Source organism: Ostrinia nubilalis, chromosome 23 (assembly GCF_963855985.1).
Source record: "Ostrinia nubilalis chromosome 23, ilOstNubi1.1, whole genome shotgun sequence".
NCBI lineage: Eukaryota > Metazoa > Arthropoda > Insecta > Lepidoptera > Crambidae > Ostrinia > Ostrinia nubilalis.
The window spans coordinates 261,325-288,944 of record NC_087110.1 but is presented as its reverse complement, the minus strand read 5'-3'; the positions used below and the strand labels follow the sequence as shown (position 1 = coordinate 288,944).

The 27,620-nt window shown below is 38.7% G+C and overlaps 1 protein-coding gene and 1 long non-coding RNA gene across 2 annotated transcripts in view; both read left to right on the top strand.

Moving 5' to 3' along the window:
• The window catches only part of LOC135083440 (uncharacterized), a 262,840-nt gene that overhangs the window by 12,271 nt on the left and 222,949 nt on the right, over nt 1-27,620 (top strand). The gene's annotated exons all lie outside the window — the stretch shown is intronic.
• Nucleotides 2,648-27,375, top strand: LOC135083159 (doublesex- and mab-3-related transcription factor A2-like). Its single transcript, XM_063977893.1, has 4 exons — nt 2,648-2,952; nt 4,648-4,788; nt 6,334-6,448; nt 26,603-27,375. The coding sequence occupies exons 1-4, from the start codon at nt 2,848-2,850 to the stop codon at nt 27,373-27,375; spliced, it is 1,134 nt and encodes a 377-aa protein (XP_063833963.1). The 5' UTR covers nt 2,648-2,847.

The window sequence follows — 27,620 nt, the reverse complement described above, 5'->3', positions numbered from 1 at the left end:
CGCCACTTCTTCACAGCACCAGCCCATATGTTGTCCCGAAGTGTTGGGAAAGCTATATTTGGGACCTGTACAGTGCCCAGGAATGGGCTTATGTATCTACTGAATAAACTATTTCATTTCATTTCAGTAAGTAGGCCTTCATTATCAAAATCGATAGCCCCTTTTCTAAAAGCACAACTGTTTATGAAACAACGATTTTTATAGTGCTCAAGCGTCCATAATATTGAAGGTGATATTAAAACAGAACAATTTACACATTACACCCAGCCAAGTCGTGTCTGGTGGGCGGCGGGGGCGGGGGAGGGGGGGAGCGATATTCAAATTGCGAACATTTCATTTTAACGCTTGCGAAGATATTCGCTCCGCTCCCACGCTCTTTGTGGTGATGTGCCGTGGCACATCGATGTCGATGAATTTATTGTTTTATTATTAACTAGCTTTCCGCCCGCGGCTTCACCCGCGTGGAATTTTGTCTGTCACAGAAAAACAATATCGCGCGCATATTTGCTCACCGTTTAGACCTACCCTGGACTACGACAAACATTTTAAAACCAAAATCAGCTCAATTGGCCCAGCTTCTCGAGTTTTAATCAGACTAACGAACATCAATTCATTTTTATTTATATAGATAGATATAGATAGATTATTTAGACGGATTAGCAAGCTGAAGTAGCAATGGGCAGGGCACATAATACGCAGAACTGACGGCCGATGGGGCAGCAAAGTTCTAGAGTGGAGGCCGCGTACCGTACGCAGCGTGGGACGTCCACCCACAAGGTGGACCGACGACATCATAAAAGTAGCAGGTAGGCGCTGGACGCAGGCCGCTACCAACCAAACATTGGGGGAGGCCTATGTTCAGCAGTGGACGTCCTATGGCTGAGATGATGAAGATGAATTATTTAGAAAGCTTTTTCTTTGGGTAAAATTTTAAGTAGGGAAAACTTAGGCATACGCAATGTATAACTGATCAGAATGTTTGACATGACTCTACAAAGTTCAAGGAATGTCTCTTAAATAACTACCATTTAAAGCAATATGATTACCGAAAATAGAGATGTACATTTTATGTGCACTTAGATTAATTCATAATGTGGATGCTACGAGTACCTAGAATAAACATTTCGTAGACTGGAACTCTAATACTAGTAACTGTTTTGATATAGCAATACGATGGATTGTCTCGTGGTTGTTACCAATTTACATACAAATACCTACATTAGTACAGTTCATCAATCCTACGACCACCAAAATACTAATTAGGTACAAATAATAAAAAGTAATACCTACAACAAGAGCTATCATAAAAAATTCTTAAAATCATATTGCTATCGATACTCAGTTCGCTCTTATTCCCCTCGCCAAGTTGAGACGTTTACGAAATGTGAACATTTCACGAATTGATCGTTCAGCCTCGGAATTCTCATTTGCGCCTTGAGACGCCCTCCCCTCCACCCCCCTCACCTGTATCTGTTCGTACAGGGAGATGTCTACGACCTGAGCTCTGTGTCTATTCAGGACAGACTATTGTATGAGGAATTGAGGATTCAAGTTTTTGAAGTTTTGAAGGGTAAAGGATAATTCCAGAATTTTGAAACTTTGTAAAATTGCAATGTTTTCATTTATGCAATTCCATTACTAATATAAATAATTATCTAGGTATAACTTTAAGAGACATAGCCACCCACACCATTGTCGAGTATTAGAATGTAATACTTTAGTTACTGAATCCAGTGAAGGGGTTTCATCAAATACCTATAATTTAATCAATAACCATCCTGTATCCACATTCCTGATCGGATTAAACACAATACGCGCAGACATTCAGTTATACATTGATAATTACTCTCCCACCCGCCACCCGCGCCACCCTCGTCTCTCATTGTAATTTAAATCGAATTCCCTTCGACAAGTAAATTGAAATATTTCAATTTGGACGCACCTTCCGGCTCCGTTCGACATTTGAATTGAATTTGAATTTGGAATTAAGATACCGTTAACTTACTCGCTCGAGTTCTTACATTATTTACTTATGTAGATGATGTATTTACATCCAGGCGAGCTCTGCGAACGCAAATTGAGATATCATCACAAGTGCGCACGTCATGACGAATTAAATGATACTAAAGCATAATACCCTCATTCAAACTTATCAAATTCACATCTACCTAAATAATACACTCGAAATAAAATCCATATTGACCCGAGCGAAGATTTAACCGCACTCTAAACAATCAAACAAAAACCTCTACAATAAATATTAAAAAAGAATCGGAATCCTCGACGCGAATAACAAACATAATTGTGTTTTTTGTGCCTCATTCAATAGAGCTTTGTCCGGTAACACAAAAACTGGTTCTCAAAAAAGTCACCTTTATAAATTAAGTTTCAGCATCGGCGCGGCCAATGGCGGCCCAGAGGCGTGGTCGCGCGGGCTACCCATTGGCTGCACAAGCGCTCTCATCTGACTACATTTTATATAACCGGATGATACAACATATACAGTTAACACTATAGAGAGAGCGGGACGCAGCTAGCGCTTGAATACAGTGTGTCGTTTCGCACTCGTGCCGTCTCGTTCGCGCAATGCCCCGGCAACTGTCAGTTTGTTCGTCCGCCGAAAATGAAGCAACAGTGTTGGTTACAACCCGGGGCGAGACGTCGCCTAAAGTGTTGCGCGTTCCATTTTCAAAACGCGACTTTGACGTTTGGTGGAACTTTTCCATTTTGAAACGTTTCAGTGTTGGAAATATTTTTTGAAATTGGAATTTTTGTGTTTTTCAAATGAGTTGTTCGTGTGTTTGAAGTTGCGACTGGACTTTTTAGGGGTAGTTTAGTTGTCTTATAATGGAAATGTCTTTGCCGAACGGAGTGGATGTGTCTCAGCTGGTGCAGCACCCAGTCCTGGCTGCTTTGCCTCCATTCTTCCTCAGAGCCTCGGAAAGATATCAGGTAATTTCTAACCTAAGCTGACCTTCATGAGAAAGTGTTTAGATCTTTGTCATCATCTTGTTTAATTGGGAAATCACTAGCTTTTTTTCATTTATAAAAAAAATAAAATCATCATCGTAAAAGTATAAAATTAAAATAAATATTGAAGTATGTAATCAAGTCTTTCACGACTTAAAAAAAGAAACATGATTTTTTATCGCTAAATTAGTGCTTATCCAATTTTATTTCAGTTTTTTACTGAAGTACTTAATTAAATTCTTTATGATAAAAGTTCGCAAAATATGAACATTGAATTTTAAATTACCGACGGCGAAGCGACGCACGGTGCCGTTTTTCCAGTAATTTTACTAAACAGAAGCTTTTCAAGTTACTCAATTTACTCTACATTTATTTTTTATTTAGGGTGTATATTAATAATAAAAATAAACCTTTTTGAAAAAGTCTTACAGTCAAGAAAAATAAACTATAATTATGAATCATAAAGAAAATAATAAAAATACCAAAAGAAAGAAAGAATACCAATTCAGTGGTTAATTTATTATCAAAACATTAGTATCCAATGGCACTTCCGTACCCATAATTGATACCTTTAATAAAATTACATTGTCGCATTGTTAATTTAAACAAACCGTGTTAACACAAAGGAGGGGCAACTTGTAACGTGACACTTTAATAATGTTACATTAACCCACGAATACATTTGCCATTTGGGATAATTTTGTAACGTGATATTTTGATTAGAGTATGACTGACTGCAAATAGCTGAAAAAAGAGAGACCCGTATTTTGTGAATGTTAATCATTAATCCATTTGTTATAAGCACAATAATAGCTTAAATTTAATTTTAATTATATTTTAACTAAGGTAACTTTATAGCTTTTCTAGAAGTCTCGTTTGTCAAAAAGAAACCAAATACCAACACCCAAAAGCCTTCAATTCTTTATAACAATTTGTACACAAGCGTGCAGGATGCTTCTAGGTGACCTGTACGTTTATGAAAAGCCTAATTATGTGCTAGGAAATAAGAATTAATAAATTTTCAAGAATTAAACTTCATCTACACCAATAATATGTACTAATTTCTACAGCATTAAAAAAAATACAGTAATTAAATACTATTTTGTAATGGTTTACGAATATTTAGCCCTTTTTCTTCCACAATCTACAACTATTTAAGCATCTACGTTGAAGATAAATTATCTTCACAGATGTTTATGCCAGAATTCAAGATGACTACATTTGCTTGATGCGAGTCTGCATCTAGTTGAAGCAAAATATCTTCATCTTATCTTTAGATTCACGTGACATTAGCAAAATCGTGGTTTCCAAAAGCCAAGTCTTAGCCTTTGCAAAAATAGTGTTCTTTAAAAAAAAAGTAGCAAATTGTGACGCCGGTAGTTAAAGGTTATGAGGATCAATAGAGAAAGATTTATTTATTTCATATAGAGACAAATAGTCAGTACATTTTATATGCACAGTATGCGCAGTGTGTGGCACGTCATCATTTCTGCCACAGGACGTCCACTGCTGAACATAGGCCTTCCTTAAAAAGTGGCACGTCAATGTAGCCTTTTCTGTGTAGCCGTTTGTATAGCCCTACCCATGTCACAAACAACCCCCAGTCTCCCCTACTAGAACCTAGTTAGTTCAATGACTCCAGTTCCTCCTGTTAACCCGTCCTAGTTTTTTTCGCAGAGGACCCCGAAATGCGCTCGCTGCCGCAACCACGGCGTGGTCTCCGCGCTGAAGGGTCACAAGCGCTACTGCCGATGGCGTGACTGCGTGTGTGCGAAGTGCACGCTCATCGCAGAACGGCAGCGGGTCATGGCAGCACAGGTGAGAGGATATTATATGGACGGATTAGCAAGCTGAAGTGGCAATGGGCAGGGCACATAGTACGCAGAACTGACGGCCGATGAGGCAGCAAGGTTCTGGAAAACGCAGCGTGGGATGTCCACCCACAAGGTGGACCGACGACATCATAAAGGTAGCAGGAAGGCGCTGGACGCAGGCCGCTACCAACCGGGCAACATGGAAAGCATTGGGGGAGCCCCATGTTCAGCAGTGGACGTCCTATGGCTGAGATGATGATGATGATGACTACGTCAATAGTCTGATATCCCTCCATCATCATCCAACGGGCCACTGCTGCAACTTCTGTGGCCAGGCCTGACAGAGCGTCATGGTAGCAGAGGTGAGATGAGACATATCCCACCACACTTTCTCACCACTGCAACTCCTGTATAGCCAGGATCTACAGCTTGGCCTCCAATGAAACCCAAGCAGTGAAGGTTGAGTAGTCCCGGGGGACGGACAGAGATTTCATTGTTAGTTAGATCTTTAGTTAAATAAATAAATAGTTAGTTAAATAAATAAATTTAAGACTAATAAATATAAGTTAGCGAGCGGCGCAGGTGAGCGAATTTACAGTGACTTGGTAACGAGTGGTGTGGTAAACACGCTGATTCAAAGAGAGCTATGACTGCATCGGCAAAGTAATACAACATTAACAACACAGTGAATTGCAGAGAAAATTTAAAGAAAATGGCCATCCAAGATGGTGTTAACGAATGTCAACGGTGATCAGTTGATCACACAGTATAATAATAGGTCGGTGTGAGATTTGACGTTATTAAAATTGTCCAATTCAAGACGCTTGGAGTGATTCTTGCCATGAATTACATTGAAGGAGAACAACAAACACTTACTTCACTGAAAATTCCGCTGTCATCTTGTAAGCTAAGCTCGTATTTAACGGATTTCTCTGACAGCAGCTTAGATCTTATGTTTTCTTGTGCTCTTGTCGATGGCCTGGCTCGCTTCCACGTCCTTTGCACCTGAAACAAAGTTCAGTTCATGAGATGTGTCGCTTCTTACCGAGTATCAAAAACTGCTTTGCATCAATCCAGCCAGTTTTCTTAGTTTTCAGTCACTTGGTTGTTGTCTTTATGTACTTTTATTTAAAGGGGAATCTGAATGAACAGATGAGTTCACGGGTCTCCCCTGGAGGATCGGGTTAGGGAATCCTAGTGGACGAAAGGCACCGGTTGCGGTTTAAAAACGCAGCGGCTAGTCCGCCGTCCTCTCCCATCCCAGAGCGTGTCTTTCCTTAAAATTGTGCCACCTGGTATAAAGGTTTTAGAGTAGGCGCACACCGTTGATTTTTAGTTGGCCGATAGTTGTGCCCGATTTTAATTTGTATGAAGAATCGGCCAAATCGAATCGGCGTAGTGTGCGCACTCCCATACCTACATGCCCATACTGATCAACTGCCCGACATGTGTGGTGAGGTGTGTGCCTACTCTTACAGAGACAGGCCTTGTCCTGGCTGGGTGTGCACTATAGTAGCGTATCTTTTTTAACTCCAAATTCGTGTTGTAGGTGGCGCTCCGGAGACAACAGGCGCAAGAGGAGAACGAGGCGCGGGAGCTGAACCTGCTCTACGCCGGGCAGACCGCGCCGCACCACTACTCCGACGTGCCCGACGACTCGCCTGGTGAGTTGACTACCTCGATACATTCCTTACGACGTGATTGTGATAATTCCCAGCTGCCCTTAACAGCGTCGACCACGCAGGGGCAACTGGGATTTTTTTACTGTGGAAACTGGAACATTATTTTGTTCAGATGGGAATTACCTGCCCAAACGGTGTTCGGCTTCTGCCGTTTCGAGATCCGAGGACCGCTATATTTTAAGAAATCCCCGTCAACTGATGCATTTGTGATTTATGAACATGATAAAATCAGCACTGAACTCGTGAAAGCACATTCTTTTACCAAATATTAGCTATATTAATTCATGAAGTCCCTTTAATCTTAACAATCAATTCAGTGGAATTTCTGAATTCCCTGGAGTAACTAAACGACACCCAACACTAAATGCACAAACAATGATTAATCTAGGGAGATTAGAAAGCAGAACAACAATTACCTAATACCTACAGATCTATATAAAATCATTTGTCAATGTTTAAATCACTTTTCAAACTAAACATGAATAAGAACTTTAGACAAATCACACCGTTTGAACACAACAATCACAGCCCGGTACAGTGTCTGTACTCTGAGCTCTGTAGGGCGGGCGGAAATGCGCTCGTTTGCGGCGGGAAGGGCCCGCGGCGCCCAAGATTGGCTCCTTGGCTCCGGCCGATGCTGTGAGCCCGACAGGGAAACACGTCTCACATGCAAACGACAAGCTATTCGTGTTCAAAGAATATTTACTTAACAGTTGACAAGAATTAAATTGTATTGTTTAGTGTTATTCTAACACGCATAGGTGTCTTTTTTATTAAGCAGCCAGGTTTTAGCAACGGTAAAAGCAATGATGGCTTCTTTAAACTTTATGAAATTTGAATGTTCGCATGATTTTGTTTGTTTCTTGGGCGGTTAAGTTGGCGATTGGGCCGTGTTCTAAAGTGGGATAAGTCGAGTACGTATTGGTCGTTGCCGTAATACTATTTCAAACACCACAAATTCGTTTAGTGTTATAATATTCATTTACCACTTGCAAACAAATTTAACAGAACCTTAAACAGCAAATATACTTAACCCCCTGCGCCTTAAGTACACTACAAACGTTCGACTTTAGTTCCGGACTCTACCATTTACGTATTCGATTGCCCTTACAGAATCTAACAATCGCATCATTAGTCAATAAACACACTCCAAACTATTGCAATTAAAACACCCTTTAAATTAAAATGTTCTAACAATCGCAACGCTGGCAACTTTCAAACTGTTGTAAAAAACAAACGACGGAGAAGAAAGAACAGCGCGCCAATTAAATCCCACAAAGTACTAAGTGTTGCCACTCGCGCTGCGTCGGCTGAGCAACTAGGGTTGGCAGTGATGATGTGCAACTGTTTCTAAAGGTAGCCTTTCGAAGTAAGCGTCACAGACGCAGCGTCTTTAGCTTTGGTCTAAAAGGTAGTCTTTCGAAGCGAGTTAGTGACGCGGCGTTAGTGGCACAAGACCAAAGCTAAAGACGCTGCGTCTGTGACGCTTAGTTCGAAAGGCTCCCTTAAGGTGATCCTGTAGGAAGATAAGGTCTAGCCCTTACGAATGCCTAAAGGGTCGTTGTGTCTACCCAAGGAATACTATTGACTCACTCTAAGGCTTCGTGTTTTTCTCTAATTTCTTCATTACCATCAACACTTTAGTTTTACTTGCTAAACAACTATAAATTAATACTCAATACTTTATTGCATAAGGTCTTAATTGAGAAAAGGTACTCGTATATATAAATCTTAATAAGAAGCCTCGAACTGCCTCTACCTTTTTCACGCCATTTTTTGTCCTAAAACTAGTCCCCAAAAATAAATCTCAATTGTATCATAATAGTTGTTCCAAGCGCGGCGAGCAGAATTTTATGAAAGTACACTAAACTATTTGATTGTTCAGTACTTTTTAGGTAAATCGGGCGAAGGAAAAGTCTTTAAAATTTAAACATGGATGTGGAACCTTATTCGTCAACCCTGCGCCGGCTGGGGAAGTAAAAAAGTGTAAAACAGAAAAGTGGAAAGTGTAAAAAATGACGTCGCGTCGATATTGTTGCCGCGGCAGCCCGGGTGGCGTGGAGTGGGCCTACAGCTAACAAAAATATAGTTTTTAGCACCATTTTTTTTTTATTCGGTGAATTCTCGCTTTACTTTTTTGGCTCTATATTTATCTCTGCAATTTTTATTTATGAAAACTAGCCTGAAAACGCAACAGACAGTATCATATTCGTCAGATTTTTTCGATTTTCATAGGTTTTTGTTGTTTATTTAAACGGGACATTTCGCATGAGAGCTATTCTTGCGGACGCTGACTGAGTCACTACATAAGTGGTACGGCCTTTTTCAAAACGGGACACACAATCACTTTATACCATATTATGTACACAAGTAATAGGCAGACAGATAGAACTACCAGTTAAAGGGATAATATTGTTTACACCTACACCCTTACCTATCCACATTAATACTAACTGTGGAAGAGGCTAACTACCTCCGAATGGGGAGTGCATTTGCGAGTATACTAGTGCAAAGTCCTTCCAGACTGTCCACACATTTCTCTGTGCCACAAATGAATACGTATGGAAAAGTGTAACTGCGTCTCACACTTTACTGCAAGCGCTAAGCGAAACATTGCCAAGGCGCAGTCAAATTGGAGGCGAGCTAATACATATAACTGGAAAAAGTTTTTTCATACAGTTGCTTGCAAAGAAAAATTAACTATAATACACACGGGTAAAATAAACAGAAACAAATTCAGCTTGACCACACGTAAAGTCGATGGGTGCCGGGAATAAAGCCACAATCGACAAAACACAATTTTACAGGAGAAGAGATTTAGTGTCAATTTTGAATAATTCTAAACTACGAGGCGTATCAAAACGGTTTGTATATCAAACGATGCGTTATTTTGTAACATTTAATGTGCATAAGGTTATAGTGCTTAGAATATACTTTAAAAAAGGTAGAAATACATATTGCCGCTTCATACATTGAAAGTCGGTTCCGTAAGAGTCCATTGTGGTTTTATTCCGGTAAAAAGTGTGCAATTAATCAAACAGCAATAGTGTATTGCAGCCTCGGGCGCTGATCTGAAGGATACAGTAATAGCCGTTTGCTTGTAGAAGATTTAAATAAAAGTTTTAACATTGTATATGGCACGATTATTCCGGTCAACAAATTTTAAATGATGAATGGGAATAACGATTCAATATCCATAGTGCTTTTGGTAAATCAGGCAGTTTCAAAGATACAATTCTGAAAAAAATTCAAAAGGTGTATAGGGACCCGCAGTTTACTAAAATCACTTAATCGGAAAACTGCTGCTATGGCTATTGCGGCTTTATTCCAGGCACCCATCGAAGTGTTAAATTCTTTATTATCTAGGCCTTTTTCAGGCCACTTATACACGTACCAACATAGCTCGTCCTATCACCACTTCAAGACCACATATCGCCTGGTGCTCAAAAGAAATGGCAGAAGAAACTCAGTCATCTTTTCAGTTTCTTTAGTAAAGGTATATGGGCAAGGTATTTGCGGAGAATTTGCAATTCCATCTCACAATAATTTTCAAATTGACTATAGTCTTTTTATTTGCCTTTCTTTTCGTAACAATTTTTATACTGTTGGTACCAAACTTCAAAGTATAAACATAAATATTATTCCGGGCGCCATTTCTGGTTCCTTCTTTGAAACAGTTTACACTCATTACCTTTTCAGCGACAAGTTGCGACAGGCTCTCCCTACGGTAATGCCTTTCCCTACTTAGTTAATTGCTGCGACACTTCAAGTCACTCCACTCCAGCATTTTGCTGTATACAAATGTTTATAATTCGCCTAGCTGCTTAATTTAAATTTAAACATCAAAGCAAAGTTTGCTTTTAGTGAAACTAAATTATTAAATGTATGAAACTAGCTTTTATGTGGCTTTAATTTATGGGTTTTGTGAGCTTTGAACGCGTTCAAATGGTTGGCTGGCAATTTAATCACATGAAATAACATAATTGAAAAAACAAAACTTTTCGAAACATTAAAAGATTATGTAGAGTCCCAATGATGTGCTAAGGTATGCTTCATACAAGACAATTGACAGGATTTTTATGTTATAATCATTGTTCTACTGCACATATTCTTTGTAAATGAGAGAAGGGTAGTCTGTTAATCAGTAAATCATCAATAGTACTTACTCTTGCTAAAACGTAAAGAATCGGACACAACAAAGCAAGAAAGTCAATTTTCACACAAAGGTGTGGGCCTATACGTTTGATACTGTGAAAAGAAAAACCGGCCAAGTGCGAGACGGTTCCACATACCAAGGGTTCCGTATCGTCTATTCTATCTAATAGCAATAGCTAGAAATAGAAACAAAATTGTGAATGAAACACGTTTCTTGTACGGAGTCATCCCCAAATATTTGTTATAATGTCATTTTCCAAGAATGCATATTTCTAAAGATTTTAAAAATACCTAAAGGTGGAAACAAAAAAAGAATTGGATTAACGTACCTATTATTTATCACGTTTTGATGTCACGCTCCACTGTTGGTGGGCAGAGAGACAGCCAAACATCGTAGGCATATTAATGAAGTACCATTGGCACCCTTTGGGCACGGATCCCTAAGACCTCACACTGGTGTGAACAGTCGGCCAGCAATATCCCGCAGTATCAAGCGGCCGGAATGCGTGGGGCGGTTATTGCTTGCCCTCGCACAGTCGGCGCCGCATTCTTGCTAAGAAAGGAGAAAAACGGGTGTGGTTTTATAGAAACGTAAAGGGATAGCACGTAAGACTTCATATTTTTGTTGCGAAATAGCACCTATTATATCTACAAAAGAGTTTCTTATGCTCCTATCGGACGCATGATGGCAAAGAATGATTGATTCTAAAAAAGGATTCTAAATTAATTTTCCGTGGTGAATGGTGATACAATAATCTTCCATCGAAAAACCCTATGTGAGTTTACATTTCTTCCCTCATTGAGCGTTCCAAATAATGCAGTAGAGTGATGTAAAAACTCTACATTTTTTCCTTTATAAAGCATTCTTTGCTAGATACCATAGTATCACATATGATCAAGTAATAACTTTACTTTATCGTGCGTTGCCAAGATATAATTATGTGGCCAAGTAATAAAACGACTTATGTTTCTTAAACCTACTCTGTAAAGACCGTTCCTTGAAAGATATTATGTTGCTGAGTGATATGAAATGACTTTACATTCCTTTCTTTATTATTTGCAAGATATTGTGGCCAAGTAGGAAAATGACTCCACATTTCTTCCTTCATAGTGCGTTCTTTGATATTGTGTGGCGGTATACGAGTATCCTCGTATTGCGGCACGCGCTGGAATGCGGCTTGATACACTTATTGTCGCCCCCACACGCTATAACCATCGTCTTTCTAGATACTTATTATGAAATAACTTGCTTTTACTGGTGTATTGCTCGCTGCCAACTTTAACACGAGGTTAGGGAATATCTTTATCTGTAATCTGTCTGGGAAAAATATGTTTTTCATTTTGCAGACATTGGTACATCTAACACACCTAGTGATGATTGTAGTGCAATTATAGTTTTTTTACATCATAAGTATGGCCTGAAAGGCTGGTGACTGTATTTAGGAGTTACTAAAATCAGTGTACCTAACTAGAGCGCGTTTTGTTTTGTTTTTGTCCGTTACATAAATTATTGTAATTTCATAGCTGAGCAGTATGTCTAAAGATAGACTTATTATTGGAACTTTAGTAGAGATTACGGTTCACTCAATGTGGGTTATCTTTGATTCGTATAACTGTCCCACATTATACACCTTGACTCTCTGTCGTCAGTTTTTGAGACCAATGTAGAGATTACTGAGCAGTGAAATAGGAACGTGACGATGATAGCTCTAGACAGTAGCTGATTACATTATGCAAAAAGAAAAACATAGTCCTATCTGAAAAATATCTCTAACACCATTATTTCACTGAATACGAGCGACACGGAGATGGGTGTAGCGGTTAATATATCCGCCCCCCGCCTCGAGCAAATTAAACTTTGGGCACCCGGGGTGAACGTGTGCTCACTATTCAACAGATGTATGCTGGAAAAATTATGATATTACGACCTTCTTCATTTGGTGCGAAGCGGAATTCAAATTACAATATTTTTAACTGAAAAATATAGCAGTGTAACTTGAAAATTCAAATGTAGAGTTGCATTTTAACACTGCTTTTGAAAATCTGTTACGATCATAGTCGGTTATCTCCTACAATAATATTTTTAAATGTCTGAATCGTGAGACTCATGAAATCCTTTTGACATTATGGACAGACAGAAACATTTTGGGTATGGTAGATCCTGGGACTTTGAAATACAAAAAATATCCTAAAAATTCCCAACGTTGTACGACAAGAGAATCTTGTGTGACAAAATAAAATGTAAGTGGCATCGAAGAGAAGAAGGATTGATTTCCTTTTGTTCTTTATGCTGATTGTAAATATTCTTGTAAGTTAACTTTGATATAAATTTTTATAGTAATACTGCGGTAACAGATTTATGGATTCATCCAATAATGCTGGTTTTTTCTTTAATCAGTTCTAATTCAAATCCGTCCGTCAACTGTCTTCAAAAAATTCAGAAAAAAACAATATTAAAGTGTAAACGCATCGATTGAATAATAAGAAACGGACGTTAATCGTATCGTAGTATCTACCTCTACGCTATTTGTATTCGTCAACATGATCCGCACTGAAGTTGATTACATCTGGCCGACAGTAATTACTGTTCAGCGTTCGGCGAAGGGTGCTCCATCACCCGCCCTGCTGGATGATCGATTGACCTTCACCATTCGATTCTATAGCCGCACGTTGGGAGGTATGCAAATATTCATTTTGTGTGTACTCTTTAAAGTTCAACCTTTTATGCAAGGGCAAAACTGTGTAGTATTTGAATTAAAATTCAATTATTTTCTATAACCAGATTTATAAAAACCATTTTTGCACGTCCTAACTCTAGCAATACTTCGGGACAATAATATGGGCTAGCGCTGAGAAGGAGCAACGCAGGAAACTCGGTCCCTAGGTATTCTATTAACTATTTAAACTAAGGGGTAAACGTCTGAGGTTTCCGTTAATCATGCGTGGTGATTGCTCCAATAAAAATGCTCTACAATTTACAGCATCTTGACCTAGTGATTCGCGTACCATTTACATTCGCACTGTGCTTTGGATTTTGGTTCCATGAAAATTTGTGTATCCGGAGTCATATACTTTTGTTACCGTAATCGATGTTAATTTCAACAATACTAAGGCGATTATCACACTGCACCGCGCTCCGCCGCGGTCCGCGCTCCGCCGCGGTCCGCGTGGTTGGTGGTTGTCAGTGTGTTGTGCCGCGCGTGTTTTCTATACAAACTGAGGTATTTGCATAATAATGATTAAATCTGTCGTCTCACGTACCACGGCGGAGCGCGGTGCAGTGGGATAATCGCCTAACCCAGTTTTGACCACATAAAACCACATTAGTCTCAGATCTAAAGTATCAAGTGACACCATTAAACATCCACCATGGCACGGGCCTTTAGGAGCTTATTACCCATAAAAAATCACCATCAGTGACAACTACCCTACCCGGAACAGTTGCTGAATGGTAACGCGATACTTGTCACGGGCAGTTGGAGCTATTACCGTATTGGATTACCGGTTTTTGTCAAAACACTTTTGGTTTTCTGTTTACTGGTTATTTGCTGGGTTTTTGTTGGGAATTGTCATTTAATGGGGTGTCTTAAACGATGGGATTTGTTGACGATATTATGGATTATTATTTTTTTATGATTAAAGCCCATTGAACTCGAAAAATTTTATCCGTTAGATTTCCTTTTATTTTGGTAAAACACTTGCTGAGTTTTATCTTCATAACTTGCCTTTCAAAACTCTCTTTTGCACATCCTGATATACATATTATATTTTATAACATTAACCCTACCACTGCTTCGGGATAATTATTACTGAAAGCTAGGATTATTAAATTGTTTCATTAAATTACCACAATAGTATGTAGTCACACTAGCGTGAGCAAGGTAATTTCAAATATATGTTTTTTATTTGCCCAATAAAAATCTCCTATCTTAGATTAGCCCTTTGTCATTAGTGCTATTCCACCTATAGTATTCTATAGTATTTTTATGTCAGTTAAAGGATCCAATTGGATACCAAGAATTCAGAAAAAAAACATCTTGATTCCTTTGCTCTCCAAATGATTGCATACCTGGTTATAACAAGGTGAATATCTTGTGCTTTTCCTTACATTTACAAGTTAATGTCCCTCTGGGTATCTTTTGCCTCTCGACCGACACTCGAGTCGTCTTTAAAGGTATTCGCCATCCACTCGAGCGCATGCAGACCTCAACCTCTGCCCTCTCCCTCCAACCTATTAAAAATAACATTCATCTCACTCGCGCGAACCGATACCATTTACATTTCAAGTGCCACTTGGACAGTCTAACTATCCCTTTTGCGCTCATAATAGAGCGTATCTTTCATCTCTTTTTACTCGGGGTCAGCGTAGGATGGAACCACATTGTATAAATAAAACGAATTTGCTCAGGTTTTGTGGAGAGAAGGGTTAATCCTGGGGACCTACTCTGGAAAACGAGCACGATGTTTTTAGGCTATTTGTCTCTTTTACTCATGCTGGGATATTCATATGTGAGAAAGAAGGGTAGAGTCGATATGTAGTCGGTTTTTGGAATACACCCCCAGCTTTGATGCGATGTTTTAAAAACTTTCAGCGAATGTTTTGGTCTGCGATTAAATGCTGGAGTTTAAACTCGGCTATTCTGGAGAGCCGGACGTTTTCAAATGATTTATAGGGAAAGTTCAGTTGAGCAATTAGATATTTTTTGTGGCTGAAGTGGCTTCGCATGTTCCTATCAGGAGCAAAACGCATAATTTCAAACGAACGTATGAAAACAACTTTTAGAAGCTAAACCTGACAGTATAGGCCACTTATTTAAAAAGCAAATACAGGCATACTGATCGTTGAGGGCCTGCAAAATTACGGATTGCTCAATTTCATTCAAAAATTTGAGCATGAAGCAACTAACGTTCTATTAAAATATAAACTGCATAACTAACACAAATTGAAAAAATATAACAAGTAGCAATGCAGTCAATCATTATCTTCGAGCCTACTATTATTATATTTGATTCGAGTGCCCTCATTGAGCATTTCGGGTTTTTCAAATATTTGTAAAAGTGATTATCGTTAAAAACTGTGTTGAATGACTCTTGATAATAATGAGCCCTCTTCAAGTCCATTGTGGGCCGGAGCGGAGGATACCTTCATTCTACTGACCGCTTATTGAAACCTTTTACAAGAAAAACTCAATTGGAATCACTGTTAAAACGAGCAAGTGATTCTGTTCATCCTTGAAAATATCTCCGGATATATTTCCACAAATCTAAGACCAATCTCTTTGTGTTAAGATCTTTTTTTGAGTACCACCAGTCAGAGAATCGGGGTCGTGTTCGTTATTAAAATTTCAACTTTAACACAGGATGGTAGGGTACATATTGCATCGTGTAGTGTCAGTTTGTCAGCTGGAGAGTCCTCCAGTTGGGGAAGGTTAATGGTTGAGTAATCGACAGACGCGGAGGGTTCCGTCGAGTGTGTTTGATATGTTATACAAGGAATTGATTTCGCTAGAAAAGGTACTGTACACATTACTTTTGTCGGGAGTTTTAATGAGATTTTTTTCATTTTTCTTGTCCATTTACAGAAAATTATACTGGACACTTTCACGGACACAAGTGTCTGTTCAAACAAGGGAAAAAGAATGTTCTTGTACCAATTAATGAAAAATAACATCTTTTCTCACATCAACAGTTGACAGTCTGTCAAAAGAGATGGCAGAGAGAGAGAGTTAAGGATCTGACTCTAGCTTTGTTATAAATCTACTTAACCTACAAAAGTATCAATTGTTTTAGATTCCTCTATAAACACAATGTGTCATGATTTAGTTTCATTTTGCAATGAAAGGTAAGCAAAAAGTAATACATAGTTACTCGTATCTATGTTAAAAGTCACAGCACCCGGTATCCAAGTCTAGCCACTTCTACCGAATCTCTATCCAATATTTTCCCTTTTTATTTACCATTGAAACTGATACACGCATCGTTTATCCAGCAAATTGTTTGCCCACGGTGTGACACCCCTGCCCACACGCAAACATCGACCTTATCACCTTGTAAGAAGCGCTAATCGTCTCAAAACGATTTCGATCGTTCATCTCTACCTCTAATTCACGTGCGTAGCAATATCGACTCTATTTCGAATGTTGTAAAGCTGTAATAACTGTATAAGTAATTCGATATGCGCAGGGTCTGGCTTCTTAAGTCTGTGTTTTTATTAAATTTTTCACAAAGTACGTTTGTTTTTTCGACTGGTTTGATTAAATGGTTGTCGATCGTGTTACAACTCTCAAATGAAATGAAGACTTAGCAATTGCCTTCCCCTATTTGGCTGATTTTCAAAGATTTGCAAAAAAATATTTGTTTTACATCCAAAAATCATCTCCGTCTTTCTGAAACTCAACATAAGCATTATGAAAACTGCCTCTGTGATCTAATGGTAAGAAGAAAACATGAGGTTAGATTGTTGGCTAAGTACCACCATCTTACCCAAGTCTGTCACCATAACAATAATTTTAACAGCATCGTTGAGTTCTGGCAGTCAAAGGTAAGATAGTCATGGTTGAGGATTCCAGAAGTTCGTTTCCACCTCCAGCCTGATTATCATTTTCCATCAGGTGAAATGTAGACCAAGAGCTTCCCTTTCTTTCCAAAAAAACCCCCAAATCAGCAAACGTTCTATTCTATCACACTTTCCAAAGCAAGAAATATTATCAATCAATTCCCTTTTTTGTCAAATATCTTTTTATAAATCAGAGAAGTCTCTCTTCTCTGATATATTAGAGAGGGTCGTACTCCTGCAGTGGAGATCCAATTGGACATGATGATGATCATATAAGTTTCTTAAGGTGACAAAAATCATTTAGTTGACATTAGTATTCAGTAGAGGTACGAAACTTTGAATTGTAATTAGGACTGGACAGGGTGTTTTAGAGGCGTGTGCCGCGATCAGGAGGGAAACGGAGGGCTATAATCACTATTGTGTGAATTAATTAGCAATTACTAACGTTGCAATTGAGGTACATAAACATTGTTAAAGTATGATCTATTGTTTGTGCTGTTATAAACGTGGGAGAAGATAAAAAAATAGTTGCTTGCTCTCCTTTTAAAATTCATGGCGTTATCTTATTCTAGCATTTGTGAAAGCTGTAAGTTTCACAGTTCTAAACAGTTCAACTAAAATAGTAAGACACGGGTCTTACTATTTTAGTTGAAATGGAACGCGAAAGTTTAAAATCTAAACAGTTCTTATTTGATGCAAAATCCTTTCCTGTATTTACCTAACATTAGAGACATTAGTTCCGTCTCCTTTTTGCGAGTGTTCCACTGATGATGTCAGTCATGAGCAGTCTGCCCATCATATCTTGTGGGAGTGTGATCTTTGGAAACATGAACGTGATATAATGCTTAATTCAATACAACATACATCTGTTTCCGCAATTTATTACACCGATCTTGTCGCGACAAGGAAAAATTTCCGTGCTTTTAAGCGATTTTGTGAAAAATATTATTGGCAGGTAGTTGCTAATTGCTCATAAGATAGGCCCCCTTAATTTAATTTATTGTCCGTGGTGCATAATCTTTTCTTAAAGGTTTTAAACCTTTGTTTGTCACCTGTCATCCGCTTTGCAATGGAGGGAAGTCGAACCTTAATTTCGAACTCCTCCTATGTTCTTCTGATTAATTTCGTTGCGGGTCCAATGACAGTTTAACTTTCCCCCGGGACAAACTTGACCTTCATTGGTTGGGTTTTTGTGGCGGTCAAGCTGTAGATCCTGGCTACACAGGAGTTGCAGTGGTGGGAACGAGAGGTGGGAATAGTCCCGTTAACATTAGAGACACAACCAAACCTGCTAAAGTTTCTCAGGATGTAGGGATGCATTGGTTATTCTTTCACGTAAAGCTACTGTAATTTATTGATGGATTTTGATAAACAGATACACAGTTTAAGACCCAGGGCAAGGAAAAATAAAGACTAGATTTTATCTGGGGTTTAAAAGGGGAAACGCATGCAATATAGTCTAAAACTCTGATTTGACTTCGTGATCGCTTCAAAACCAAAGACAATGCTATCTTCTTCTTCTTTTCGTGTCGACAACAAACCTACACAGTGTCAGCCCAAAACTCCGCCATAAGAGTGGCGTTGTCAGTAGCACTCATCAAATCCTCCTGAGTGCAGTTGCTTGGGCACTCAGGGCATGACATCAGGTGCTTCATCGACTGGGGAACAAAACCGCACCTGCACTCCATGCTCAAGCCATCCAGGGCAGGGGAGATCAGCTCTCTCGCGCCATAACCTGCATCTCTCTTTTGACCGATCGTCATGAAGGAGAAGGGACACACTTTTTACGAAATTGCTTCGGCTTTTTAGCCTTTGAGGCACAGGGTGTGCTATAATGTCTAGCTAGAGGCAATGGATTATACCTTAAGTATTCTAGTTCTACATTGGTCAAACTAATGAAATACGTGTCGCATCTCGAACAGCGCTTACTTATTACAATACAATACAACTAAATAATGCTAAGCCCTTGATCCTTTGAAGTATTTAATTAAATGTAATTCCGCAGTGCACTCGTAACAAAATTAATAAAGTGCAAGCATCCAATATTGTTTACTGGATATTTATTATCTGTGGCGAACAAAGGGGCGATATTAAACACAGTCACGTAATATCATTGGAGTTCGCAACCCCTGCACGTAGGGCTGACACACGCTAACTATACTTTTTATATCATGAGACAGGATCGATTTTGCTACTCCTAAAAAGTAATTACTTATACACTTTATGGGACTCTACATTTAAAACTATCCAGCAAAAGCCTTATACAAAGATTTCTTGTACATTTTAATGTGACTAGTGTTACATTAGAGCAGTCTTTCCCAAAGTGGCCGATAACGCCCCCTTGTGAGCTCTGCAGGCTTAAAGGGGGGCGGTAAGAGACCCAGAAAAAAAATCAGGACGTTGTGTAGAGGCTTGGGACGCGTCATTTACTAGAAGGACTCGTAGACACCGACTGAGCACTCGACACTCGACTACAAATGGAGGCGCTAAAAAGAATTTATTCTCAAAGTGGGCAGTAGACAAAATAAGTTTGGGAACCGCTGCATTAGAGCGTATCAGAAAAAGAAAACAGTTTAAAAAGAATATGAGCGGATATTGATTAAGTTTTTGAATTTCATGCAAACTAATCGCAACTTGCGAGCGTTCAACAGTTAATCAGAATATTGGAGTAAATGCTGCTGAAATTACCATTGCCTTCATCGCACTACGTTTTTCACAAAGTGCAACGGAAAAATATGATGACACGTAAAACTATATCAAAAATAAAACAAACTGATGAAAGCAGCAACCCTATCGCCCGGCCACCGTATGATTGCGTTGCGATAGAATACTAATTCCTCAATCGAACATGTTCCTGCCAACAAACCAGTGAATCGCGAACTTTGAGCTCTTAATAACAGAGTTTAAAATTCAATAAACGCAGACAATAATAGAAGCGCCCAACAATTGGTTTTATTGTTACCACCCGCCGATTCAAAGTTACTCCGTTCGGTTAGCTCGAAGTCAATTAAGTTTGAGCTTTATTAAAGTGGATTTCAAAGTCGAAATTCAGTTGGTAGCACCCAGTACTAAATAATAGGTGTCGCAAACAATTGGTCGCTAGGGTTAGGGTCGTATTCTCGTATCGCTAATCACTCGAGAATGGACTTCTGGTATCGAGGGCAGAGTTTGGGGTATTTTGATATTTGGGGGTGTATTATTAATTTTTAAACGCACGACCGAATTGCAAATACTAATTCGGTATTAAATGAATCCATTGACAAATCGTGCGTTTTAGTTGGGGGTTGAAAGCTTATTGGGGCAAATAAGTTTAGAATTTTGTAAGTAATTTAGTTTTTGTTATTTGAGTTTTTATCATGAAGGGTTTATTTATGAATAATCTCCAAAGCATTCAAAATGTGAGTGCCTGTATCTTACTACACAATATCTAAGAACAAGTTAATTTGTTAATGAAGAATGTTCACTAATTTTGTTTTTTAGCTTTCTGTATTCTCTGTTAAAAATAAAAAATACACGTGAAAGAATTATTTCGATACGTCAATTAGTTTCCAAGATATTGAATTTTAAAAGTGCGGGCGGCGGCCGGCCCGCCATTTTATGCGCGTGACGTCATATTACAGTGACTGGCTCATAATTGTATGGGTGGAATCTTGCAAGCTGAATTAAGACTCACTTCCAGGCAACCGATTAAGCTGAAATTTGGCAAACACATGTGATTTGGATCACCATGCAATATTATGATGACATGGAGCTGATCTGATGATGGAGCTGGAAAGTGGCCATAGGAACTCTATAATAAAACGACTTAAATCCATCGAGTTTGGGTTCGTTCGTTTTGTATTGATGAGTACTTTAATTCTATATAGTAATCAGGGTCTAATGATGGAGCTGGAAGGTAATTCGCAATAAAACGACACAATCGCATCAAGTTTGGGTTTGGTTCAATTTTAATTTCTGTGATGGGTCTGGGTGTTAATATGTATAATAAGTTTGTATTTACAAAAAAAAATGTATTTAAGTATGTTTATATCCGTTTTCTAGTGAGCGGACACTGTGAATGTACGTCACGCGGGGTCACGTGACCGTCGGCGGCACTCAATATTTAAGCGAACTTTGAATGCCTATAAAATCATAACTACTGGGTATTTTTGAATGAAATAAAAACAAATGTATTTGTAAATGTAAAAGCCTAACTGTAACATAGGTTTCAAGTGATTTTGCATACCTAGTAACATTCTCAACTCGTAGTTGCTAGTCCTACAACCTAACAAATGCGCATGTCTTTTCTATTTTATCATTTTTTAATTCTCCAAATGATAAAATGACAAATAGCCCATTATCCAAATATCCAGCCGTGTGGTCTAGGACAGGAGTGGTGAACCTTTAGACCGAACCAACATCCTATGCACACAGTAGAACTCAAATAGAGCCGCGGGGGCAAAGTCAGTGCGGCGGTTTGACCGACATTTGGTTGGAGCTTGTTCACATCAAATCAATTTCTTTATTTGCATTTTAAAGAGTGTATAAACATGAATTTGTTTCTCTAATAATATACTTTTAGGTAGTGGCTTTAGAGTTGGACTCTAGAAAAAAGTGTTTAAGACAGAAGATTATCTCAAAGGTGCAAAACTATATTGGTTATTTGTTACCGATACTGGTTAGGATACTACAGGCTTGAATTTAATTGAGTAGGTATGTTTTGGAACGCTAAGATATCGCCAACAGACTAGAAAGACAACCAGTCACTAGTTCGCTGTTGTGTTTTCGAATAAAAAATAATAAAAACAGCGAATAAAAATAAATAAATAGATAAACAGCGAAGCTGAACTATTATTTGACAAGAGCAAGAGGTTAAAATAATAATAATGTAATACTTGTTATTTATGACACTAACATACACCTATTTATGATGTTGGCTGATGGTTGAGTTTGGCTTACCGTTACACAAAATGCGCAGAAATATCCGCAGCTTGTGGAACGAGCTAAGTTATGTGGTACCGTTTCAACTTAAACTACAATAAATAATATTGTTTCTAAAATTTTATCGACAGAACCCAAAGCCCACCAGGTATTTTTAAAGTTTAAAAAACGGTGTTGATATATTGTAAAAGGCGTAGAGTTCCCATGTTTGCCGCGCTCGCGCCCGCTTGTGATCCTTTTAAGTGGGACAAATATGGAACTGTCTCTGTTTGCTTTGGAGCTGAACAGTTTGGTTTTTTAAAACCTTTTTAAATGGCAAGTTTTGTCTGACTTTTATTAGGTTTTACCGCAGTGATACTTAATTTCAAAAACTCTTATTACCTATAGCTGTTTCTTATATCCCGTCTTTTCAAATAAATTTCAATGTTACGTATAGGCTAGTATTATAAATTATCTGTGGTATAGATAATAATAATAATGCTTAGGGTACCGGCAAAAAACAAGAGTTTGTTGCTGATTCGGTTTTCTTTCAAGTATAGACAAATATTTTCTCGATAAATGTCAAAACATTACACAAACAACAACATACTTTTTTAGCTTATACTATGACTAATATGTACAGACAGCTTTAGACGAAAAAAAACTCAAAAATGTTCACTTAACAACAAAAAAATCTACCAAGACTGTAGCTCACGGCTCCTCCTCATCCACCAACTCATTAAATTAGCTTTTGTCTCTCCCGACCTCTACATAAATATCAAAAAGTCATAAAAGTTGGGCAAACCGTAAACAAAAACGAAGCAATCCAAACTCAAAGTCCGGCGAATAAAAACTCTTAATTAAGTTATAATAACTGAATCGAGGGGCGTATTTCAGCGGGTAATTAGCGGCCATTTTGTTTTCATTTACTTTTTACTTTTTCGAGCTCATTTGAGAGGAAAAACGTTTGAAAAGCGGCTGATGTGTGTCCGTCAGCCGCTGAACTTAGTTTGGTTTAGTCGGGACTAAAGGTAGAGTGCTCTGAATAAACCTAGAGTTTAAAATTATTCGTACGTTGATATACGAGTATAAATGGGGGTTCAAAACAAGTTGCTAACTCATCGTCCAATTTTTTTTACCAAAAGACATAAAGCGCTTTTACATGTCCCACTATTAGGTACTTTAACCCTATCACTGCTTCGGGACAATGAATAGGGCAGTGCTGAAAAAAAGTACTGCAAGAAACTCAATTACCATTTTCAGAAATTCAGACTTATAAGCTTTTAAAACTTCACAAGATGCCCTTGGCTATCTTGATCACACGTAGGTATTCTGTACATAGAGGTATAACCTCTATTGATAATCAGGAATTAAGTACAAATGCAAATGGACAGTGCCTTGTTTTGCAAACATTATGAGAACCCAAAACCAACACTGGTGTTGCCAAAACCGTATTTGAACGGTTTATTTTAATCTGTACACGGGTAACCTAGTTTCAATTTGATTGCGGTGTAATAAACCACAACTACCGACTGCAAAACAAGATTTACTGGCGAAAATGCAGCGTATGAATGTACATTAACACGCGGCGCGAACAGCGCGCGCGTCACGCGCAGCCGTTATAAATCTACGCGACACAATGAGGCTGCTCGCTGCATTGTGGATACAGACTAGTCTGGTAATGTTAGTAATGATTGTGATACGAAGAGCTAGAGACAATTGGGATAGAATGTGAAACCAAAAGATCTAGTTGAGAAACAATCTTGTTAATACAGCCATTAACTCGAAAGTAGTTTTGGTCTAGCATTGAGATAGAGATGGTTTTATTGAGCAATAATCATAACTAGTATTAATCCAAAACTTTAGTCAATCAATCCTATTAATTGTGGTCTGTATAGCTAAGCCCAGATTTCAGTTCACAAGCTATGTATCTGCACAGTTTACAAAGGTCAGTTCCATTGCCGATGGTTTTATTTTCATCTCGGATCCTTATTCCACATCTTAAAGTTTCGTTGTCCCTTACAACTCGTGTACCTTTCTGCACATTTTCAAATCTTCTCGTCCCAGTTAGCAACGAAAATTGGGCGCGCTTACTCAGCGAATTATTCACTTGTCTTCAGCACCCAGGTTATGAGTGTTATAGGACCAACATTAGGAAAGTCAGTTATGAGAGAAACAAATCGCTCCGTTCGTAATGACGGGGTGAAGCAAGTACTGAAATCTTTCTACTCTGCGTAGTATCACTTGTCCATATTTCACTTCGTCCAAAGAGTCCCGTCACCGCAGCACACCCATTGTCCCGGGATTTATCCCCCACTGTGGGCAACACTATGCTCTGGACGGCCGCCAACAAGCGTGTCCGCGGTGTACCGACCAGTGTGTATCGCTGTACGTTGTTTATGGAGATTTTCTTAATTTGTGGCAAGTATTACTTGCACTTTCAAGACAGTTGTTTGATTTACAACGTGATTGCATCTCTTGGTACAGGAAAGATTTACTTCTATAAAAATAAGTGGTCGCTGTCAAAACTCACTCTTCTTCTTCATCGCTACACTGATGACAGAGTGATCGTGGTCGTCATCTGGTCACAAACTCACTACTGTCTTAGAATACTAACTAACAAAATTAAATCATTGTCATTTAGGTAGTTAAGTTTTGATTCTAATCCGTCTCCAGAATTTTTTTAAGACTTATAATGTAAAGAGGCTCTTAGCCTCTTACGCACGCAATAAAATGTCACAATTAAAAAAATATGATGCCATGACAATGTGCAAAATATGGAGCAAAATAATGTAAGGAGGATGGGTATTTCCAACATATAGAAAAAAACATTTCGCAATATTTGTGAAAACCATGGTAGTTTTAGGAATTACTCTACAATACACATCAGGTGATGCGTGTGGTCGTTTGCCTCCTGTTCCATAAAAAAAATGTTACCACGAAATGTTTGCTCATGGTCATGGCACAACTAATAAGTTTTTAAAGCAAATTACCGTAATTTAACCGTTATTCTGCCCATACCAACTGTAAATACCAATCAGTACGTTGACATTTTAACGAATACCACCAAAGATTTGTAAAGTATTATTGAGAGATTAGTCTAACAAAACAATTCCCAATACGAAATACATACTAAGTTAAATACTTTTGACGTTACTTTAAACAAAATTTACACATTATTGGCTTTGTGTCTACGCTGTACCCAAATAAAGGTCATGATAAATAATTAAATTCATTCCAAACCACTCCAGGGAGTTTTAATAAAAAATCACTACCCTTACAATGAGAGCAGACTGGTTAACCATACAAAGGCCCACTACAAACAACAGTCAATACATAGCATCATTTCCAAGCAGATGTCTCTTACATTACAAAACTCACCGTCCCTTGCTGTTACGAATAAAACTTTATTTCCATCTCTCTCGCTTTTAATCATATTCAAAATGGCCAGTATTCTTTTACAAATGAAAAGTGTGTTTGTATTGCATAAATAAAATGGCGTATTATTTTAATGATTTTTATTTTTTTGTGGCGAGGGCGTAGCTTTTGTGCCTCCTGACATTGTAAGGAGGTACATTTTTTCTTCCCTTTGTGGCTTTTTCGACACAAAGAATGGCATTGATCGTTGTGTTCTTTGAATTGGTTCGTAAACTCAGTGTCTTCTATAATCGTTCCGATCGGTTTTTATGAGCATTATTTGTTCCGTATTTCACTCAATTGATTTTATTATGATATCTTTAGTTCTAATGGGTTTATTTTACGTTCATATTGGAGGAAAAAAATTCGCAAAATCAAGGAGTGCGAGCAAAATTTCGTTGTGTTCCGTTCCATTTCTACAAGTTGGGTTCCGCCCATTAAAATTAGTGCACCGTATTGCATATTAACGATTGAACAGTAATCGAATCCCCCCTCCCCCCTCGAAACAATAGCCAGTCATTAAATTCGCACACGTCACTGCGGCCGCTCGTTAATTTGCGCTGCGCGACTGTACCGTGTTGCGACCATTTTTAATTGTTCTTTTTGTGTATAATGGCGTTGTTTGTAAGTGTACTTTGGTCTGCTTGAGGAATAATGTTTTCAAATATTAAAATGTGGAGTTAAAATGTGAAAGCTTTACGTTAAAAGCTTCAAAAAGCGGCGATAAAACAAACACTTTTAGTAAAAACAAATGATAGTAGTTATGGACTAAATAAATATCATGTATCGCGCAATATTTCATCCTTTTTAAGTCAGTTATGTGTAGTGGGGAATAGAGAGTATCAATTTTTCTATAAAATCTCTGCTACGTATAATGACTACGAATGCTACGAACTTAGTGATACGAGTATAGGGCTGATTGTCGGTTAACTTTTGACTGAATAATATTCCTTTACCCATTAAATATTGCAATATAGTTTCCAAGTCATTGTGACAATGACCACTATTCACCACATTTGTCTTACAGTATTTTTAATTAAATATGTACTTAGTTCATACTTTCCTCAACAAATCACTATCACTAACCGCCTCTTTCTCTTTGTCAACAGTTCAAAAGCGCGCGCGAATCACTGAGGTCTGCTCCAGCCCCTCCCCCCCTGCTGAACAGCCCCCGGACTCCAAAACCCCCGCCCCCGCCTCCCCTCTCGCAACCTCACCCCCTCGCTCGCCCTCCGACCACGAGCTCAACGTCGAAGAAGAACTCGAGGACCACTCCGAAACATCCCTCACTCCCGAAAACCTATCCATGAAAGAACAAAGACCAGAAGAGTTGGCCGTAAAGAAGGAAGACGAAGAGAAATGGGAGAACTCAAACCAAGACTTCAAGTACAAAATGTTCCGACGCAAGCCCGAGTCGTTGCCTGAACCGGTGCAGGAGGAGACCCCGTACCAAAAGTCGCCAGTCGACGTCCTCATCAAGGTCTTTCCCAGACGCAGCCGGCAGGAGATTGAAGCGATGCTCGCTAGATGCAAAGGTGACGTGGTAGCGGCCATGGACATGATGTTAAACGGCACCGCTGAAAGTAACAGCACTCCTTACAACATCACTCAGGAATCGCCCCCGTATTTACAGAACTACCAATCAAAATCTGCATTCTCTCCTCTCTCAAACCAGAGTTTTAAATTCTCTCCTTCGAGGAGGTTTCTGACTCCTCCTTACAGTGGCACAGGGTACCTCCCGACGGTGATCAGGCCTCCGCCCGAGTACCTCTCGTCTTTCATGCCTCCTTCAGAGCTGATGTACGGGCGTCAACTCCAAGTCCCATCTCCCGGGACTTCCCCTACTTCAGACAACACTAACAACGAAGGATTTTCTGATTAGGGGTACCCGAAATACTGGACGGTGCTGTAACCGGCCTTTGCCACGTATACGACTCATAAAGCTAATATCTATGGTTGTAGTACAACCGAGGGTAGAGTAGAAAGTTAGTTCATAGATGATTGTAAATACAGTTTTATTCGTAAAAGCATAAATTCATATTGTTTAATATTCTGATAGAAATATAAAATCAAAATATTATATTAGTGGTAACTTTCTTTTCTAGAATAAGTTATTGAAATGACATT

Bases quoted from the DNA above. Each gene is read 5' to 3' on its own strand.
- LOC135083159 (XM_063977893.1), top strand. From the start codon at position 2,848: ATGGAAATGTCTTTGCCGAACGGAGTGGATGTGTCTCAGCTGGTGCAG. The intron at 2,953-4,647 runs GTAATTTCTAAC...TTTTTTTCGCAG, and splicing joins GAGCCTCGGAAAGATATCAG to AGGACCCCGAAATGCGCTCG. The intron at 6,449-26,602 runs GTGAGTTGACTA...CTTTGTCAACAG, and splicing joins CGTGCCCGACGACTCGCCTG to TTCAAAAGCGCGCGCGAATC.